This window comes from Orbicella franksi, chromosome 14 (genome assembly GCF_964199315.1).
Source record: "Orbicella franksi chromosome 14, jaOrbFran1.1, whole genome shotgun sequence".
Taxonomy (NCBI): Eukaryota; Metazoa; Cnidaria; class Anthozoa; order Scleractinia; family Merulinidae; genus Orbicella; species Orbicella franksi.
The window spans coordinates 16,502,456-16,523,211 of NC_138158.1; the positions used below are offsets into that span (position 1 = coordinate 16,502,456).

A 20,756-nucleotide genomic window follows, 5' to 3' on the forward strand; every position below is an offset into this window, starting at 1 on the left:
TTCTATTTGAATTTTTCTGGGATTCATTGAAGTTTGGTCCGCTCGACACAAGTTGCGTGCCTGCCGAAACCGGAAAAATAGGACATATTGCCGGCGCTCTAAAAAAATTAATAGTCGCTCAAAAGTCCCAGTTCTTTTTTTCAACTATAGATATATCATAGCATTTTGTTTAGCCATGTTGCAATTATAATTCAATGTTGTTTCTTCAACGGTTAAAAGAAGATTTTCTACCAGTTAAATCGATTTTTGAACCTAACACGAAAATCGCTCTACTTTGAAGGCCCGTTTTAAAAATGTGGCACCTGTTTGAAACTGCTAAACTACATGAATAGAAAGTATAAATGTCCCTTAATTTAAGACAGCAATAAAATTTGTCTGCCCAGTAGGTTTCCAAAACTAACGACCGCTTAAAGTTCAGGATATTTTGAAAATATTCCAGTGAGTAACTAACATACTCGCCTTACGTAAATCTCTTACCTGGCTTCAAGATTGAAGTTTTGGTCCTTTGTAGCGATCCTTGAAACCTAACTGTTCCCAACAGGTGTTTTAGGTCCCAATCTGATGTGATACTCAAGGGAAGATTGGGAATTACAACACCTGTTGTAAACACAAAATGGCCGTAATATATATCAATCCTTCCTTGGATTCCCGGATCACCGTTTACTGTTCATACATGTATGTGTGCCGAGAGTTGTCCGAAAGAGTGCTTCTACAAACCTTTCAAGAGGACTCTAAATGATTAAACCGGCTTCGAGGTTAACAATGGTTAGTAATCAGACAAAGAACATCGAATTATGTGACCGTCACGCTCGACACAGATGAGGAACGTATAAATGTACCTTGTATACAAACCTACAGCTGGAAGGAAAAGCTGGCAGTCTTAATGCTACCTAGGTTTCAAGGATCGCTACAAAGGACCAAAACTTTAATTTTGAAGCCAGGTAAGCCTCCCGTGTTGTGTGAGTACCGTTATTGTGGCCAAAGTCAAGAGAAAGCAACAGCAATGAAATGTCTTGCGTTCGGAAAAGTCTGTAATAACTGCAAGAAAGAAAACCATTTTGCCGCGAAATGTGCAGCAGAAAAGAATCATCGCAAGAAGGAAACAAATATTGGCCGCAAGTCACGAGGAAAATTTGTCAATCAGCTGAAAGAAAGTAAAGATAAAATCCTGGTAGTCTCTCACACTCAAGAAAAAGTTAACATCTTTACACTGGTACTTCAATCCAAAGTCCTGACTACAATGAACGTCGCAGATAAGCTAATTAAAATGCTCATCGACTCCGGGGCACCTTTAAAGGTGTTGCCCATCAAGTTTCTTTCCGAGGGATCGAACCTCAGGAGTCAAAATCGTAAATGGTGACTTCACCCCGCTGCATTGATTGGAAACAGCCCAAGAAATAAAGCTTTTGACTGGACAAAGTGAGAACATTCTAAGCTTCGAGGATGACACCTCCCGACTGGCACGAGAGACAAACTTCTGAAGAGCAAGGAGGGACCCACAGCTACAAGAATCGAGAATCTTACAAGAATCTCACGCAAATAATCATGATTCGCTAGAGATTCAAAGTCTGTTAAGACATCTAGGAAGAACTTTCTGTATTCCTGATTTACGACTGCAGATTCACGACTGGCCATGAAGTCAACACTTCTTATATAGCTTCAGGGCCCTTAAACAGCGACTTATAACAAAACCAAAGCATTTTCTTTAGGTGTCCATCAATGGAAATATGTGTTTTAGGTATTGGCAGTTAAAAGGGGGTTTTTCGAAGAGAAAATTATCAAAATCGTTTGTGATGACTTTTAATTAATCCATACTGGATTGATTCAGCATGGATTCAAAGTTTAACGAGGAACTTGTCGAATTTAGCCTGTATTGCTCTTCTGCTGTTTGGTTTATTGAAGAGACGTGGTCACCCCTTGCAGGAAATTTTAAAATTACGCGTGCCACGCTTGCAAAGTAGGGTCACTCTCTTTCCACAAACACTCAATCTCGTTTTCTTCCACAATACCCTACAATGTAAATGACAGTCTCAAAACGTTCTCCGTGTAAAACATGTCCAATTTGTTTAAAACCCTTGATTGCCACTCATCCGCAAACACTCAACGAAAAATTAGGATTTTGTCTCGTGAAGGATTGAATGTCCCTAATGTCATCTGTATTATGAAGCCCATTGGTCACCTGTCACATGGCATTTCCAGTTTTTTATGTCTAACCAGCGTGTTTCTAGCACGGATCAGTTTCTCGCATATTTTACTGATGCACACGGATATCTGTACAGTTTCCATCTAATAATAGCCATGGGGTGTCTTGAGTCATGAGGTGACTAAATTTCAGTAGTTTGCACAAACAACGTTTACATAGAAAGGTCGGGCAAGCATTTAAGTGGCACGCATGGTGGAACTAGTGAGAGCCGCGGTGGCCTCATGGGGAAGACTTTAAAATGAATAAATCTCATGCCAATGTGGTAAGCTTTGATGAGAACGTGATTTATTCGTCGATCTTAATAAACTTATACGAGCGAAACGAACAATTTTTAATGAACGAAACAGCTATTGACACGGCACGAAAAATCGCCTTTACCGCGCGTCAAATGTGTTGTTAAAGGTTTTGTAAAGGTCGCCTTTGCACGCTTTTGACGATCTGTGACGCGAATCAAAGATCATCTGTGAATAAACCTTTACCACCAAATCAAAGGCGTGAAAGGCCGTTTTTACTCACCTTTGAACGCCTGTGTTTTTAGGGTTAAAGGTGATCCTTTGATACGCCTTTGCGCACTGTCAAAGGCGGGTCAAAAGTGTAATCAAATTTGTCTGCGATTCGAGTCCAAGGTTTGCTAAAGACGTGGTCGAAGATGCCTGTGACGCAGGCCAAAGGTTTGTCAAAGGTACTCTGCGCGTTCCGCGCTCGCGCGTCTCGCCCGAACTTCTCGCTCGCGCTCCTCTTTCGCGCTGCGCGACCGTTGATCACGTTTCGCGCGATCCACATCTTATACGCTTTTTTCTGCTTACTACACTAGCTTTGTAGCTCCGCATACGATAGATGCAATTAGATCCGTACTCTTGATTTATGTCTGACAAGTTTTGAAGAATATATCAGCTTTAATAAGGTTATTTTGTACCAAACTATTGACAAATGTTAACGGAAAAGCGGCCCGGAAAGATCATTGCGCCTAATTTTAAGAAAATAAATATGTTCAACTTCATCTCAGTTTCAATTTTTTCCCCGTTTTTACCAAGAGTAAATACCTTCAAGTACCTTACATAAGTGTTTTGGGCTTCAGGTTTCAAAAAGCCACGTTACAGGCTTGGTTTCAAACTACACGTAATGAGACTGATCATAAGGAAAACATTGTTCTGTCTATCGTGAAAACAACAGTCAACAAATCTTCCATGGTACAAAGTGCATTTATCTAACATTGAAGTACTACGGCTAAATTCTCAGTTCCTTAAATTTACTAGACCAGACTAGACAATAGGGAAGACAACCGCAAAATTTCGGGAAAGATATAGCAAACTTCGCACAAAAGTCAACTAGTGTATAAGCGTCCTTTCCAGATGGCACGTACAGTCCGTTGCATGGAACTCCTTATGTTTTGGCAGTTCTCCTTTTCTGCTTCTTGCACTTGCTCATTCTTGCATTATAAGTGGAATGGAATACAGTGTTTTCCACTTCTTTCTCATCAAAGTGGTTAAACTGCCTTGTTGGGGGTCAATGCCAACTAAATCCCCATTATTTCTAGGGAAGACACATTTTGACAAAGTCTAAGGCGTTGACGAAATTAATCAATGCATCTTCACTGGATAAGTCCATCCTGTCGACCACTGCTTGTCCGCATTGTCTAAACAGAAGCAAACAGACAAAAACGTTGGAAATGAATATTAAGGGTGAATCTTGGCATTCTATTCCTTAAAGTTTGCCTATAGTTTTTGCTAATATCACATTAATAAAACGTGACCAATCAGATCATTACTCCTCCTGCGAATAGTTTGTGCTTCTGTCAATAATAGCCTTTTTTCTGTATTTCTCTCCACTCTACTCAGAGATTTGGTCACACAGGTGTGTCATTAAGAGCCAGTTTAACAAGCTAATTTCACCAGCTGAACAAGGGTTATCCCCAGCTAGAATTTCATAAGAGAACAAAGACTTGGGGTCATTTTAAAAGTGTACAGCTTGGCACAAATAAACAAAAAGCCTAGAGCCAGTTTATAAGTCCATCTGTCTGCCTGTCTCTTAAAGACATCTTACAGACCTCTTACAACAAAGATCTTTTATGGTTGCAGAATAGCAATCTAAAAATCAACAAATCTGACATAAACTGTGACAAGAAATGAGGAATACACACACCTTTGGGAATATTGCTGTTCCTGTGTAATTTCCACAGATCTCTTCATGTTCAGTGGTGTAATCTTTTTCCTTATTTTCCTTGTAGATCATATGTGAAAAGGAGCATATAAACATATCAAAATAATTGCACATTTGATTAGTAAACAGTTAGCAACTACTTGTACACTTTTTTCCACTGAAAAAAATTCCTGAAATTAAATGATTTAACATGAGACATGCCTGCATGGAATCGCATGGCTCATTCATTGAAACAAAAATCCAGTCCAAGATGATGAATACAACCACTATGATTCCCAGTGCAGCCACATCTCATAGAGGGAAATGGCTATTATCCAGTCAAATTTGCTAACAAAATTTTAAATTGAGTAAAAGCAAATAAATGTCTTTGTCAATTTTCTTTAACTAAGTTATTATCAAATCCTCTACGCCTTAAATTTTCTACTGATCCCATCAATAGTTATGAATTAATCATATTATTAATTTTGCTTGGAAAAATTTGGTTTGGAAACCTGATGGCCAAACCAAAACAGTCGATATTGCAGACAACCACTCAAAATTTAGATTCAAAACTCAGCTTTTACCAGTCAAAAACCAACATTTCCTGAGACTGGTTTGCAACATTCTGCAACTTTGATTCATTTATCAAAAAGATTCCCACCCCTTGCATGTTTTCAATAACATTTTAATTACTTAATTTTCATCCAGGTGAGCCAGTTGATGTATTTGTCCCTTAAGAAAGACAACATTTCCTTACTTGCCCTTAAATGAACCAAAAAGAAACAACTTTTTTTTTTTTTCACAGAGTGAGACTGTAATAAAAATGATCAATTAAAATAACATTAATAAGCTATAGCCAGGTTTTCAAAATCTATTTATATCCTTTCTTTACTGGGAAAAGATATTAAAAGTTGTGGCTGAAGAAATTATAAGATGGTCTATGCTACAACATATAGAAATAACAAATGAATATTCCAGCCTTTTACTTACCAAAATGTTCTGATGTTTGCACACTTTGGAGCATTGCATGATTTAACTGCATCTGAGTTGACTATGAGCTGCAGAGTTGTATATTGTATCCTCTCCCAGAATTTATTCTGTTAATTTCTTCAGTTCTTCTAGAATGGCTAGCTGAAGGATAAAAACAACATTCATAAGCAAATTTCCACTAGTCACATATTTATTGGCATTTAATTGTCTACTGCTCAAAAGACCAAGACATGAAACTCTAAAACTACTGGTATTGTCCAGAGAGGTCGCATAATAATATTATTATGGGGTCGGCTTTTTAATTTGCAACTAATGGCAAGTTTGATTTTTTATCAAACATTGTAACAATTTCACCTACTAACAGATAAGCTGGATTATGTGTACTAAAGGCATCCGTGGTCGAGTGTCAATTGATACCCTTGATCGATCCTCTAAATCGACTCTCTATCAACACCCGATCGATACTCAATCAACACTCCATTGACACCTCGGTTGACACTCAATCTACATTTCTATTACTCAGTTTTGCAAATGTCACAGGGTAGGTGCATTTGATCATCTGGTATGACACCATTCTTAGCCCAGGAGACAGTTCAAAATGTCAAATGCCTGGCAGGTTCGGGGTGGGACGGGGGGGATGGTTGGGCAGGAGATAGTGGAGTTCCAAATGACTGATCCATAAGCCTGATACAACAAATACAAAACATATTTTTACTACAATTGCTACTGATCTCGCTATCTCAGTGGTCAAAATTTGTTGTGGACTCACTCAGCTGCGCTTCATGAGTCCACAACATTTTGACCACTGTGATGGTGCGTATCATTGTCGATAAGAGTACAGACCACACTAAACCACATGCAATTTGTTAAATTCAACCCAGTGAAGTCATTTATCAACATTAATGAACAAACATCATCATAATTTCAACTGTGGCAACAAACAGAGCTTTTTTTCAATAGAATGGTAACTAGAGACAAAAGCAGAAACTTATCCATAGATTAAATTTTCAGAGTCAACAACTCTTTTAATGGTATAATGAATATGATAATTAAGTCAGGTCGTGATGGATTGCCATGCATGGCTGACTGAGTTTTTCCTTCAATGCAAATTTCCTTTATATTTACATGAGCTTTCTTTCAAGGGAATTGTTTAAGCTCAGAAATTACCAGAGGCATTGTGCACAACCATTTATACGTAAACAGAGTTAAGTTTAAGCTTAATTATTAAGTTACGTTTATTTCAAGCACTGATCATGCTAAAATTTATGCTATGACAGACACTTCAATTTAATACACAAGACTTGACTGAGTGAGAAAAAAAATTATCTTTGTCAACGTTTGTAAATAAGTATATGTGAATTGAAAATAAAGTTTGGTCTTTCTTAACGAAGAGCTTTGCCGATCAACTGTGATTCAGTCAAGTGCAATTAACCTTCGACCAAATTGTTTTCACTGCCGAGGATCTGCCTTGCCATAAATATACGCAATTCACAGCTCTTTATGTAGCCGTTGCTGCGTTTAATTTATAATGGTAATTGAACTGAGTGGAGTGCAATTTGGTCTGAAATCATACGCGTGATTTCAAAATCGAACGAGTTCGATTTGAAATCACGCGTATGATTTCAGACCAAAATTGCACTCCACTCAGTTCAATTACCACTTTATTAAATCCATTTTGAAATCGCACAGTTTAATAGCCCAGTACCAGTATTTATTGAACCAATAGCCGGTTTGTCAAAAAGCGGAACCGGAAACGCGTTTACATCTCATTTTGAAAACATGAAGACTTACATGTCAACGTCATGTGTCAAAAACTCATTCGAGCGTAACGAAGGAAAAACACATTCCATCTCAAGCGGTTAAAATTTGCTCAAGTCATTAGCAAAACAAAACAGTCCACTTGAAAGTTCAATCTTCGTCATCCGACTCAATGATGTAAGCCCTCCGTTTCTTCCGTGGTTCTGACTTCTCATTGACGTCTTTGGAGTAGAAATTGAACGTGCAACCCGTGTAACTCGCCGATGGAACGGGGCTGCCAGAAGAAGTGAAAGCTGCCATGCGGTACTGGAACTGCGAAGGAAAGCTTGGTGGAAATCCGGACCATCCAGTTGGCTGAAAATCAGGATTGAAACCCATCATTGCCTGATGTATTTGGCCTTGTTGTTGGTGAATAGGAGCCAGTGGTGCTTGTTGGCGCTGGACTGCAAGTGCTTGATTGGAGGTTTCATTTGCACTGGTTTGGTTGGAGACCTCGTTTGGACTTTTTTCGTTATGCCCTTCTTTATATCGGAATCCACTGATTATGTGAGACAGTTCTTTCCTTTGGTTCTCATTTATTTCATCGTAGTCGTCTAAGGAAGATTCACGAGCATGGCCTGTTATTTCGCAGATGACATTGCGTGGTTGACCAGAATTCTTCAGTTTTGACACCAATGTTTTCCTCATGCTGTGGTTCGTCAACTTCTTATTTGTCTTGAGACAGGAGGCCATGGATTTCATGATATTGCCGATGGTATTTTGTCCCATTCGAATTTTGGTGTACCAGACATCTGGTGACTGAGGACGATTTATGATGCTCAGATAGAGAGGCCCTGTGTCCTTCATTCCCTCGGGTCGCTTAGACAACCAAAGCTTCAAGAGCCGCACTGGATCGGTTTTTCCGCCGTCGGTGCTGTACATAACCCGTGGTGTAGTTCTTCGCCTGATTGACAGACCACCGCTTCGTGTTTTGGTTGGACCTTCGCAGAACTCTACGATTTCAGTGCCATCTTCTTGCTGTCTTATCACAAGGTCCTCCACGTACGCGTCGTAGTCTTCCTGGCGACCGCGTAAGCTAAGTTGTTCAGTCAAGTTTTTAAAGTTCACATTGGTCAGTACCTTTCCATTGAAATCCCCCAGCTGACCTTTCTCCCACAGGGCAGATTCCTCGTCTGGTGTTAGTGGCTGGGCTTTGTTTGGTCTTTTACCCTTTCCTTGCTGGGGCAGAGAAAGTGCCTTCGCGTTGAGGACTTCTTGTGAGTTATGGAACTCTCTCGATCGCACGATACTCAGTGGATAGTTTTTGTCCTTTAGATGACGTTCAATCGCACTTTGCATGATTTTCAGTGATTCTGGCTCGTAATCATCTCCGTCCCTTTTTTTCGCTTCGGCGTAGAACTTCGTCAGGACCTTGTCTAATTCTTCCGGCGACATTGTTTCGATGCTGACATTTTCAAGATGGCGGGACTTTGCCCAGCTTTGGAACACGTTCATCCACTGTTTTGTAGAGCGGGACGTATTTTTATTCACTGCAACAGACTTCAGCTCTTGTATTTCATCGCTTGACACTACAGGAAACCTCGAGACGTCTACTTCATTGGTTGTCTCTGGATTTGTTGCTGTGTTTTCTTCGTTTGTTTCTGTTTTCCTGGACTCGGGATCACACGGAGCTTCTTCAGCAGATGGTGAAGAAATATCGCCAAAATAATCGTCACAAACTATACTGAAAGTTCGAAACGACTCCCGGAAAAGTTGATTTTCAGCCTGGAGGAGCTGTTCATCATCATTTAGATACTGTAAGTAATTAAATTCATCCATTTTTCAAACTTTACGAAATTTTGGCAACAAAAGTTGCCAAATTTGCCAAACAATGGCTTTTTTTTGTCTTTCATTTTCCTGCAATGTGATTGGTTAATTTAAAAAAGCCTTGAAAAGTGATTGGTTGTTTTGTTTTAGTGTCCCATTCTCATTGGCTGAGAAAAAGATGCGATTTGGAGCAAAAAATAGTGCGATTCGTGAATAAATCGCACCATTGAGAGCCAATCAGATTGCAAGGATAGCCAGTGATTTCAAAATGGATTTAATAAACTTTTTAAACTCCGTTATTCTCTGAACATTGAAAACAAATGAACGAAATTCAGGGACTTACCTTTTCCTGGTCCAAAACACAACGAAAATTTCACCAAAGCCGCCACAATGAAGCCAAATGAAGAAAAATGTCTGCTTTCCTCACAGCCGACTTCGATGACCTTTACTCCGATTGGCCAGAAAAATGCGGGAAGCCGCTGGCAGCCGCGTTTTCCCGCTGTTTTCGAGTTGTTTCCTTGTGCCACCTCCAGGTCAAGTGAAAACTTTTTTATTAAAAAAATACACATTGACAAAAAAGCAAGCTTTCATTTTATCGTTAAAACAGCAAAAAATACGAAAACGCAGGTTATTAGGGCGTTATGAAAAGCGGAGTCGCAAGATATGGCCATATTTGACCTCGCCTTTGACATGACATGACGTAGGATCAAAGTTGTACAAAGCCATGCCGCCTTTGAACGCCTTTGACATAAGAGATCAAAGGTGTGCAAAGCCGTGGTGTCTTTGAACGCCTTTAACGCGCGTCAAAACTGTAGTCAAAGTTATTGACATGTTTGACCTCGCCTTTGGCAGGGATCAAATGTATGGCAAATCCATAAGATATTTGATTCCCCCTTTTACGTGGGTCAAAGGTGGAGTCAAAGTTAAGATCAAATTTGCCCTCCTCTTTGTCATAGATCAAATGTATCGGCAAAGCCATGACATTTTTGACACACATTTGACGCGCGTCAAAGTTTGGATCAAAGCTATGATCATATTTGACTTCGACTTTGATCAGGATCAAATTTAGAGTAAATCCAATTTTTCGTGCCGTGTGAAAACAGGACAAACATCGGCACCATTATATAATATTGTAATTTTCATTTTAAAATTTAGCAACATCTAAATCTGAAGTTGGCGGGTCTGGCCAGCCGAAATATTGTTTTAAATATGCTACGTTGTGTCAGCCTTGCAGTAGTCTTTGACTTATTATCGTTTTACCTTTCAAGTTTGGTTGATTAGATCTCCTGTGAGATCTAACGTTCAATAAAGCAGGGTTTTCGTTCACGGTTTTGCAGTTTATAGCACGTCAGTTTTTTTTCTGTGTTGAGTTGTCTACGTTCAACCGTCATCGAGTTAAGTTGAGATTAAAGTGGTGTTCTCTATACTTGTCTTGCGACGGTTTATTTTAGTACATTGATCTGATCTGTGAGTGGGATGTCAAATGCACATAAACTTGGAAAGAGATTCCCAAATACTTGATTTTAATGAGCTTAAATGATTTTTACCCTGTCTTTTGTTTACATTTTTGCTTCCTGATTGAAAAGATAACAAGGGGAAACAAACCCCCTGTGAGCTTGTTGGAACACCTATTTATGGGTTGACAGATTTTTTGGATCAACACTGAAATGCTTGCAAAAGAGGGTACTTATTTTGATGTATTTTACGTGCAATATATAAAGAGACAAGCGGTTCCAAATTGGAAAAGAAGTGCTGTCTCATAAGAAACCTTACCTATAGCCTTGAATGAGCTGCAATGAGAAAGGTCTGTAAGCTCGTGCGAAAAGAAAAAAAAGTTCTTGAATACATGCCAATTTTCCAAGCAGGCAGACAAACATCAACATCAAGATCTGGGTGGGGGGAGTACTCTATAGTTTTTTGGGCAGGAGGGTCCTCTGTGACCCAACAACCCTTTACCAGTCCATGTTCAGTTGCTATGTTACTACCCTAGCTATTGTGGACGTATGTGTTTGTAATACCGGTATGTGTACATGTGTAACAAAAGCCAACAAAAACGCCTACACTTTGTAAGGTAAGTGCGACCTTGCGTGGTACGAACACGGCTTGTTTTAACAGCCTTTAATAATGCACGAAGTGTGTACCAGGCTTCAGATAATTGGCGAAACACTGACCTTAACGTTTTTTTTGTACTGGCCAGATTTTTTAGCCCTACCACTTTAAAATGGTCTCCGCGGTCCCTGTCTTTATGACCGAGGAGAGGAAAACCATCTTTAATTTCAGTGGCTAAAGCCTGGTTCACAATTGTGAGATAAGCAGTGAATAAGCATAAGCGGCAGCACAAGAAAATGGAAAATGCTTCTTTGCCTTGTGCTTATGCTTGATCTTATTTCAATAGTGTTGTGCTTATCTCACAAGTGTGTGCCAGGCTTTAGGGTCTCGATATATCTGGAACCGACTATCAATTACATGTACCGCCGCAAATCCTTTATCAATATTCAATATGGTCTAGATATGTCTATATTCAAGAACTTAAAGAGGCCAAATTAACACAACCGAACGTACTGTAAATCTTTTTCGACAGTGTCTACACTACTTTGAGATCAGACACAAATAACCTCAAGTACTTTTAACACACAAATAACAACAAATAATAACAATTATAATCCATCAAATATTTTCGCTCGCGCGCAATTGGTCTAAACACGTCACGTGGCCGAATATTCCTCAGCTTAAAATGGGGAATATCCGAGAATATTCCACAATTTTCACTAAAACTGCGCGTGTTGCGAAAAAGATTTGAAGGATAATAAACGCAATAGCCTCCATTTTAAGCGAAAATATCCTCGGATATTTGCCCTTGGACATTATCTGTTCCTCGAAGCTCACAGTTTTCCTTGAGCTAAGCTCTCGGAAAACTGTTCGCCTCTCGGAACAGATAATGCCCGCGGACAAATATCCTAGGATATTTTCGCGCCAAACGGAAGCCATTGTTTAAATACTTTTAACATTATTTTGTGAGTGGTCGAGTTCTCGTGCCTATGGTTTCCTTTTACTTCCCTTCTTCTTTACGTCGTTTGTTCTCAGCACACGAAGCAGGAGGCAATTGATATATCTTCGTACTCATCGTAACAACTCTCATGAGTTTGGCAATGAAACTCGGCCCGAGGTTGGCTTCACATACCCTTCGTAAGTAGCCTGAAAATTTACATTTAATGGCTGGTAATGGACTCCATGATCGATCTCCTGGTAAGTGTCCTCCTGTTGTGGACCAACGTTATCATAATGAGTTACCAGGCCAGAACGTACGGCATCAACAGCGTCATAAGTAGACTGCCCTTCAGTTTCTAACTCGTTAAGAGTAGTGTTGTAGTAACTTGGTTCTGTGGATGGTTTACTATAAGGAGACAGCTCTAAGATTTCTTGCGTGGAACCTTGTTGAGGATTCCTTGAAACTGACTTTGTCTCTGCTAGAATATGAAAGAACCAGAAAAAAAAAGAGCAGCGTGTTTTTCTATGCTGCATTTTATTTCGTTTTGAATTATCATTGGTAGTAATTGTTTTACTCGTACGTCCTTCCTTCCTTCCTTCCTTCCTTCCTTCCTTCCTTCCTTCCTTCCTTCCTGCCTGCCCTCCCGCCTGCCTGCCTGCCTGCCTGCCTATCTACCTGCCTGCCTGCCTACCTGCCTGTCTGTCTTCCCTCCCTCCTTCCTTCCCTATGGCACTCTTGCTCTACTATTATCCTTCCCTTCTTCCCTCTCTCCCCCTACATGCATACTTCCCTTCCCTTCTTCCCTTCCCTCTTTGCCTGTCTGTCTGCCTTCCTTCCCTTACGATATTCAGTAGGTGAAACAAGGAAGCTAATCTACCAAATACCATATCAGAACTATCTGTAGTCGAACCCCTATCAAGTGGCCAGCTATTAAACGTCAATCCCTATATAATACGCGGCCAGTAATCAAAGTACCGACGAGAGTTTCCCGAAGGTTGCCGTTTAATAGGGGTTGAACTGTATACAGATATAAAAGTTAAAACTCACGATTAGGATGCAACCGACGCCACATTACAATCCCACCGGCCAAGATCACAAGAACAAGTAAACCAACTACTATTGACAATATCAAAGTTGTTGTCGGGATCCCATCATCTTTGGTGGTAAACGTAATGAATCCCTCATTTTCATAATCACCATCTTCGTCAAAAGACCGTTGAAAAACCGCGTATCTTGTGCCTTCTTCAAGCTTTCCGTTTTGATACTTTATGAAAGCTGAAAGAAAAGGCGGAGAGGCACCTCGGGATTAAATCAATTCTGTGCGTGCTCGTATGAGTACTGGCAAAATGAAGTATTCGGAGAGAAATGAAGCCCTCCCAAGTCTAGCAAAACTGTATCTTGACTTTTATATATTAAAGCGACCCTCCAGGTGCTGGTGGAAGAAACAGAAATGATGGCATTAAAGTCGCAACAACACAAGACAAACAACAACAACAACAACAACAACAACAAAAACAAAACAAGCAAGCCAGCAAACAAACGGTTTTAGTCTTTACTGTTTAAGTCCAAATTATTAAACTTATCTATTATACATTATTTTATATTTTAAGCAGGGATTGTCCAAACTTAGGCCACAGTGGCGTCATACATTCTCAAAGTTCACTATGTTTTTCAAAATGTTTCAAAAATGTTATTCCAAAGGATGCATAAACTTTGAAGATTTGGGAAGAAATTTTTATATATTTGGAGTCTATTAACAAAATCTCTATTTATGTTCTCTAAGGGGACACGTGCTTGTTGCTCGTGTGAAAGATTATTTTGATAAGGGTGTGGTACTTTGTTACTTTGCAATAAACGTATATTATGCCAATTACGATCTCTGATAACTCTGTTCAATTTAAACCCAAAGCAGATCATTTATGAAAACCTGTGGTTCTAGGCTTTCATTTTATTTTTTCCCAATAAAACTTGTTTCAATTGTGTTTTTTTTTTTGGTTTTTGACTTACCGTTGGTGGTCAAAATTTCAAATTTTAACCATCATGCTCTCAAGTCAATACATAGGTCTATAAAAACTTGTTTCAATTTTCAGTTTTTTTGGTTTTTGACTTAAACTTTGGGGGTCAATATTTCAAATATTAGCCAGCATGCTTCCAAGTCAATATATACGTTCTTATAAATGGATGTAGACCGTCCTTATTTCTAGAACGCCATTAGGTGTAAACTGACTCACATGTTGTTTCTCTGCGCTTTCTCTTAGCTTCAGTAACACCATCTCGGGAATAATACTTCCGGTCACCAACAGGAAATGATGTCCTTGACTGATCGTTGGCGAACTCAGCCGTAATATAAGGTTCTCCTTTCACTTGGTTATCGTAATTTCGTATGACTTTAACGTATTGTGTGTCCGATGATTTTCCTAGGTTCTGTCCGTCAGTTAAGGGTGTGACGATCATTTGATAAAAGCTGTAAAAGAGTGTAGTAAGTTGTTTTCACATAAGGTGGCTGGCAATAGTATACCGCATTTTGTAGCAGTCATACTTTGATGGATTGTCACTACCGCTGTTTGTGTTTGTTTGTTTGTTTTGTTAATAAATAACAACATTTACTTACATCGAAGTACAATACATTACATTACTAAAAGGCTTCTACAGGACTACTTAGCATAAATGTATCCAGTAAGCTATGAAGATAAAAAGGTCATTACTACGAATCTCAGCTAAATTATTAATATATTCCCTGGCATATATGGCTTCCTTTTAAAACGTATATATTGAAATTGTTTTAATTTTATTTTTAGGTATTTATTTATTTATTTATTTTTTGAGGTTTAAGACTCAAAAGGTACTAAAGAAGATAGAAAGCTATGAATTCTGTCTATTTTTGGGAGTACTTCCTTTGTTTTGTAGGACCATATGTAATATCGTGCAAATTACCAGCACTGTTATCAGGTTTCTACAAAATTGATGCTGAAAACGATTTGGTCATTTACTTGACTTAGCAGGTTACTATAGCTACAGTACAATCAGCCACACCGTTGATTTTGGATTTAGGTGCTAGAAACTCAATAACGAGTTCCGTGACCGCCACTGACCTGACAGGTTTGCCATTACTCAACTCTTTCTTAGTTTTAAAGGGGACAGGCACTTTTGTTGATCCAATGTTGCTATCGGGAAGCGTCGGAGCGGTCGATGGGTCTGAAAAACAACATATTGATATAGGTATAGGTATATTAAATGATTAAAACGTTAACATACTATCTGGCAAGGTATAATTTCGGCAGGAACTTACGTTTGGAAGTCGATCGTTTTTCTAAGCCAACATACAACGTACATTGACGAAGGGTGAGAGATTTAATCCCCCATATGGGCCATACTCCTCTAAAGTAATTTTTAGACATAGTACCCAACTCTACCGTGGATAATACTCCCACGGGTGTTTCTCTATCATTTCGTTTGAACATTCCACCTTCAGTTAATTACTGCCATTTAGATGTTTCGATCAGTTTCAAAATAATATTGTTCATTTGCTTTTACTGCTTTACTATACAGCTGAATTTCTGGTAATTGCTATTTGCCGTGTTTATGAAAAGCATATATATCTTTACCTTCAGTAGTCGCACTTTTAGGATCACTTTTTGGACCTGCGCCCTTCACAGTCTCAGCCCTAACTCGAAATGAATATGTTGTAGACTGACTAAGACCATTTACGACCGCTTTCAGAAGCGATGCAGGTACTTCCTTTTCGCCCGTCCCTCTCTCAGCTGTGTAGAATATGACGTACTTTGTAATGATACCGTGTGTAAACTCTTTAGGAACCGGCTGCCATTCCACCTCGACACTAGTACTGTTCAGTACCTTTACAGAAGTAAGTACAGGAGCCCTCGAAGGTACTGCAACATACAGCAATTTGAGCTTTTGTAAACTGAGTGCAAGTAGGTTTAATACCAGTTGCTATATTGAGATAAACTACTACTAGTGCCGACGGTATTTCAGGGAAAGGAACTGTCTATGTAGATATTTTATGGTATACCATTCCACTTAAGATTTTGTTTTTCTTTAAAAGTTTTGATAATGATCAAAAAGCGACTTTTCCTGTAAGATAGTTTTCTTCTGTTCAAGACTGTGTGTCCGTCCTGATGGCCGCTAAGTTTTCACACAGGCTACTACCCTTACCTGTTATCGACTTGTATATTGTTTGTTTTCAGAGGCGACAATGATTTGCACATGAATATAACCTTATAGCCAACTTTTCTGCATGCTCTTCACCTTAGTTGAGGGCATGAGTTGAAAACCAACCGAGTCTCCCTACCTCTGCACCAAAAATTTAATGTTGTTTTCCTCGTACTTACCGTCTTGGTCCGTCCATACAGTGATGGGATTGCTGCGTGGTCCATCACCTTTCAAAGTTGCAGCTAACACCTGGATGCTGTATACCGTATACTTTATAAGTTTTGTTAACTCAATTCGACGGGAGGGTGAATCAACCCGTTCCATCGTCTCTGCATCTCCCTCGGACTCCTTGTAAATGACAAGGTATCTAAGGATTTTACCGTGCTGTTTATCTGCTGGCACTTCACCCCAGGTGACTGAGATACTAGTTGAGCTGGTGTTGTGTCCTCTCACATTCTCAGGAGCAGCACCAGGTACTGAACAAAGAATAATGGTATTGATAGTAATGGTATCGCAGCTATTAAACGGATATATACAGATAACGTTTAAGAGAGCCCGGATCTCTACCGCGAGGGAATGGACAATGACGATCAGAAACAAATTAACAGATAGAAATCAAATTACAAGCGGTTTGTTATCCTCTTCATTCTTGTCCAGGGTTTTTTCCTGTAACTATCTGAACTCCTTAAAAGTTTTCCAGCGTTTCGTGTTTTCAACCCATAATAGATCTTACTATATAGCGTCTCTAGCCTTTATTTGTTACACCTTTTCTGAACACCTTTACTTGTATGATTATTCCCAAATAATGCGAGGAAATCTGAACGCTAACTCACCATCTTGGTTTGTAACGAAAAATTCGGGATCGCTGTAGTGTCCATCTCCCTTGTCGGTAGACGCCAAAACCATGACACTGTAGTTCATATTCTTTATCAGCCCAGTTAGATTCACCTCACGTGTAGGAACATAGACTGTTGTGTTTTCAACGAGTAAAGAACTGATCGCCTGGTAGCTCACGGTATAACTACGAATGATACCGTTCTTGTCCGCAGCTGGAACTTCATTCCACCTCACTAAAAGTGAAGTGGAAGTTGTGTCGTTTAATCTTAAATCCTGGGGGGGAGCGCCAGGTACTGCAAGGAATATAAATTGTGTTAAATTTTCATCCGCTAACATGGCGTCAACTCTTTCAGCCAACTTCACCATGTACATCGTGTACATCAAGCAAACTAAACAATTTTTCTAATTCTGAATAACAAATGCTACTGTAATGACTTTGGTTAGCCTCCAAGTAGTTGATTTTATCCTAAGACTCATGGCAATGCTATTATTACTAATAGGGTGCTTCTTAATCCTAAACAACGTTGCATTTAGGAAGGGGTTGACAAGCTTTACATGACTCCTCTCGCTAATGCATGAAATTGCCTATTTTGCGACAATCTTGTTAATTTTTCAATGAGCATAATTTCCGTATTATTTTAAATAGCAGTATAAATCTACTAGCGTTCCATCACGAATGCCGTTCTCTTATTTGACTGCACTACACGTTGTCTATTCTGTTACAGATTAGTGAGTAACCTAGAAGTGTGCGGTTGATAACAAATAGCGGCCGCTTCTTTGCATTTCCAAAGTGTCTGCGAAGAGGATTTAGATGATATTTTGAAAAACAAGTAGACTTCTAGTAAAACAATAAAACTAATCGCTTTCGATTTTTATTGCGTGATAGTCGACGAGGCCGGGCCTAGCCCGAGTCAACCATCAACCGAAAATAAACTTGAAGCAGCTTGGATGCTGACCAACGTTCGAATATAAAATGTACCCATCATCAGGGATGGCGTAGTGGTCAAAGAACTCGCTTCCCACCAATGTGGCCTAAGTTCAGACACGGCGACATATGCGGGTTGGGTTTGCTGTTCGTTCTGGTCCTGGTTCCAAAGGATTTTCTCCGGCTTTTGCGGTTTTTCTGTCCCTACAAAAACCAACATTTCTAAATTCCAAAGGGCAACAGGTTTGTTAGTCTTTCGACTGTTATGTTCTTTCCTCGCTAGAAACAATCTGACTAACTTATTTCGTAAAGCATGGTTAGGTCTTGGTTATTTAAAGTGTACTTATCGCTCAGCTAGTCAGTCGGGAAAAAATACTTACTATCCTGGTCTGTTCTAACAACAATGGCGTCACTGGCTGTTCCATTTCCTTTTACAGTAGATGCAAACACTGTGATATTGTAGTTGACGTACTCCTTTAGCTCTGTCAAATTCTTTTGACGATCACTGGCACCAACCAAAACATTTCCATTGTCATTCTCTGTTTGTGACTGGTAAGTAATGGTGTAACCCATGATGATACCATTCTGTTTATCAGCTGGAACTTCGTCCCGCGTGACTAAGATGCTTGTTGAACTGCTGTTCCGGCCTGTTACATTTTGTGGAGCACCATCAGGTTCTGATAAAAAAAAAAAAAAAAAAAAAAAGAGAAAATAAAAAAAAAACAGAGCATGTTTAGTTTGCAATAAGAGTGATTTGGATGAAACAAATAAATCGTGAAGAAAAAGAAGACCGATGTTTAAGTTAACTTCCAACAGTGCGCTCCTTTTGTCCTCTAAGTGCTCCCTCGGAATGTGAGGTTGGCTAAAAAATTGGCTAAAAAGCCGCTGGCTTGGCTTTCCATCATGCACTTAATTTGAATTTAGCAAGATAAATTCCTTCACCTATCTGTTCAAACGGCAGCCCGGAACCATGTCACCGAAAATCAGGTAGCAATGAAATTAGAAGACTACCATCTAAGAAGGCTGCGGGAAAGGACAATCTTAGAAGACAGTCTTCCTACTACACTATCAACAGTTACCCATATTGTGAGCAATTCCTTTGTCACGAATACGATCGCACGTGCAACAGGTTTGTTAGTCTTACGACTGTTATGTTCTTCCCTAGTTGAACATATTAATTTATTTATTTACCATCCTGGTCTGTTCTAACAACAATAGCAGGGTCATTGGCTGGCCCATTTCCTTTTACAGTAGATCAAACACTGTGATATTGTAGTTGACCGACTCCTTTAGCTCTGTCAAATTCTTTTGACGATCATTGGCACCAACCAAAACACTTCCATTGTCATTCTCTGTTTGTGAGTGGTAAGTAATAGTGCAACCTGTGATGATACCATTCTGTTTATCAGCTGCAACTTCATCCCACGTGACTAAGATGCTTGTTGAGCTGCTGTTCTGTCCTCTCACATTTTGTGGGGCGCCATCGGGTTCTGATATAGAAATTCGGAATCCATTTATTTTGCAATGACTGTAAGTTTAACTGACAACAATGCAGTGTAATTGTTTACTAAGTGCGCCCTCAGAATACCATGTGTAATGCATTGCGTGACTTCAGTTGTATATGTTGTGGTCAGCCTTTAAGTTCTACTTCAGTTCAGTAATCACGTTTTTACACCAATCTAAGGGACCGTTTTATCATCCATGAACTGAATCCGTTCATGATAAAAACGTGAACTGATGTTTGTGAGCAATGCTCTCCATCGTACATTTTACCCTAGTACATACTTCGCAGACAATAATGACTTTGGAACCACTGCTCAATAATATGCGGAATTAACCAGTCAGGATGGAGCTTTAACTTACAAAGCCGTACACAAATTCGAAATTAGCCAATCAGAAGCCGTGTCTACTGTCCTGATATCGTGTGATATCAAATCACTGACCTGATTTGACTACCCCGACATGGTCACTTGGACCTGATTTCGTATGTTATTGTAATTCGGCTATTAAGGCATGGCCCGCCTAGCTTAGCCTTTGCTAGTTGCAGGCATGTCCTTTTTTTGTAACATATAATTTGAAAATAATTAAGTGTATAGAGTGTAATTTGGGTACGGTAAAATACCTAATAGATTTCAGTTGCATATCAGGCTCGTTTTGTCTCACCATGGTTACTTTAGCTCGACCAAACCCGCCTGAAGGTTCGCCAAAGCGTCACAAAAAGGTACGATTAGGTGAATATCGCGTCGCTGACCTTCCAATCTACTATATCATAAACTGCGCGAAGAAACACTGCACATCCATAACTGGATTTCCCAACACTAAATATTTCAAAGTATATAACAAATTGAAGTAGCGTAATTTGTTTCATGTTTAAATTTATAAAATTACTGAGATACTACGCGCGCTCCAATTGGTCGATGGATGTGTCTAGATGAGAGTCTGTAAACACGGTTGTAACGATTTAGATTCGCGCGTATTTTTGAAAAGTATTTTATACCAGCGCGAGAGAACTTAAATCCGCGTTTCCAGAGGCTCATCTAAACACTTAGGGGATTAGGAGAATTCTCGAAAGCTATGCAAACCCGCGACTGCGTCCCGGATTTGCATAACTGCCTCGAATTTTCCAAATCCCCCTCGTGTTTAGATGAGGTTGGGCGAAAACGTAACCTAATTTTCACACTAGGAAGGATCTTCTTGCACTCGCGATTGTCTCTTCAAATCCGATCAAACCAGTCCCGTTCCTAGAATCTTTGTTTCCTACTGTGCAAACTTTAGAAACGAGCGACTCCCGGGATTCCGTTGCAGGTTCGATTTTGATTGGTTTCAAATCAATGAAAATGACCTGAAGTACACGTGCCATCTAGCCAAGCCCAGTTCAGCCACAAGTCCGATATATCAATAAAAAAATAACGGGACAAGTATTCTTGAATATTTCATTT

General features: G+C 39.5%; 3 protein-coding genes across 4 annotated transcripts in view; all 3 read right to left on the reverse strand.

Annotated features, from left to right (window-relative positions):
• The window catches only part of LOC145467315 (protein sidekick-1-like), a 330,055-nt gene that overhangs the window by 201,120 nt on the left and 108,179 nt on the right, over nt 1-20,756 (reverse strand). The window lies entirely within an intron of this gene.
• On the reverse strand, nt 7,035-9,313 carry LOC145467361 (uncharacterized protein KIAA1958-like). Of its 2 annotated transcripts, XM_081450911.1 has the most exons (2): nt 8,923-9,313; nt 7,035-8,695 (listed from the first exon to the last, which is right to left on the reverse strand). In XM_081450911.1, exons 1-2 carry the CDS (start codon nt 8,980-8,982, stop codon nt 7,241-7,243), a joined length of 1,515 nt encoding a protein of 504 aa, XP_081307037.1. In that variant the 5' UTR covers nt 8,983-9,313; the 3' UTR covers nt 7,035-7,240. The 2 variants fall into 2 exon arrangements, with proteins under 2 accessions (XP_081307037.1, XP_081307038.1); XM_081450912.1 differs by lacking the exon at nt 8,923-9,313 and having other exon boundaries at nt 7,035-8,888.
• LOC145468656 (receptor-type tyrosine-protein phosphatase F-like) lies at nt 15,435-18,900 on the reverse strand. The gene is made up of 5 exons (XM_081452368.1): nt 18,897-18,900; nt 18,198-18,299; nt 16,889-17,185; nt 16,235-16,531; nt 15,435-15,775 (listed from the first exon to the last, which is right to left on the reverse strand). The coding sequence occupies exons 1-5, from the start codon at nt 18,898-18,900 to the stop codon at nt 15,453-15,455; spliced, it is 1,023 nt and encodes a 340-aa protein (XP_081308494.1). The 3' UTR covers nt 15,435-15,452.

What these genes read in the sequence shown, in the direction of transcription:
- LOC145467361 (XM_081450911.1), bottom strand. Translation starts at nt 8,982, where the DNA reads ATGAAAGACAAAAAAAAGCCATTGTTTGGCAAATTTGGCAACTTTTGT. An exon ending in ACTTTTGTTGCCAAAATTTC is followed by an intron (nt 8,696 to 8,922) that starts GTAAAGTTTGAA and finishes ACAAATCCAGAG; the next exon opens with ACAACCAATGAAGTAGACGT.
- LOC145468656 (XM_081452368.1), bottom strand. An exon ending in TTTCGTTACAAACCAAGATG is followed by an intron (nt 16,532 to 16,888) that starts GTGAGTTAGCGT and finishes TTCTTTGTTCAG; the next exon opens with TACCTGGTGCTGCTCCTGAG. An exon ending in TGTATGGACGGACCAAGACG is followed by an intron (nt 15,776 to 16,234) that starts GTAAGTACGAGG and finishes TGTATGTTGCAG; the next exon opens with TACCTTCGAGGGCTCCTGTA.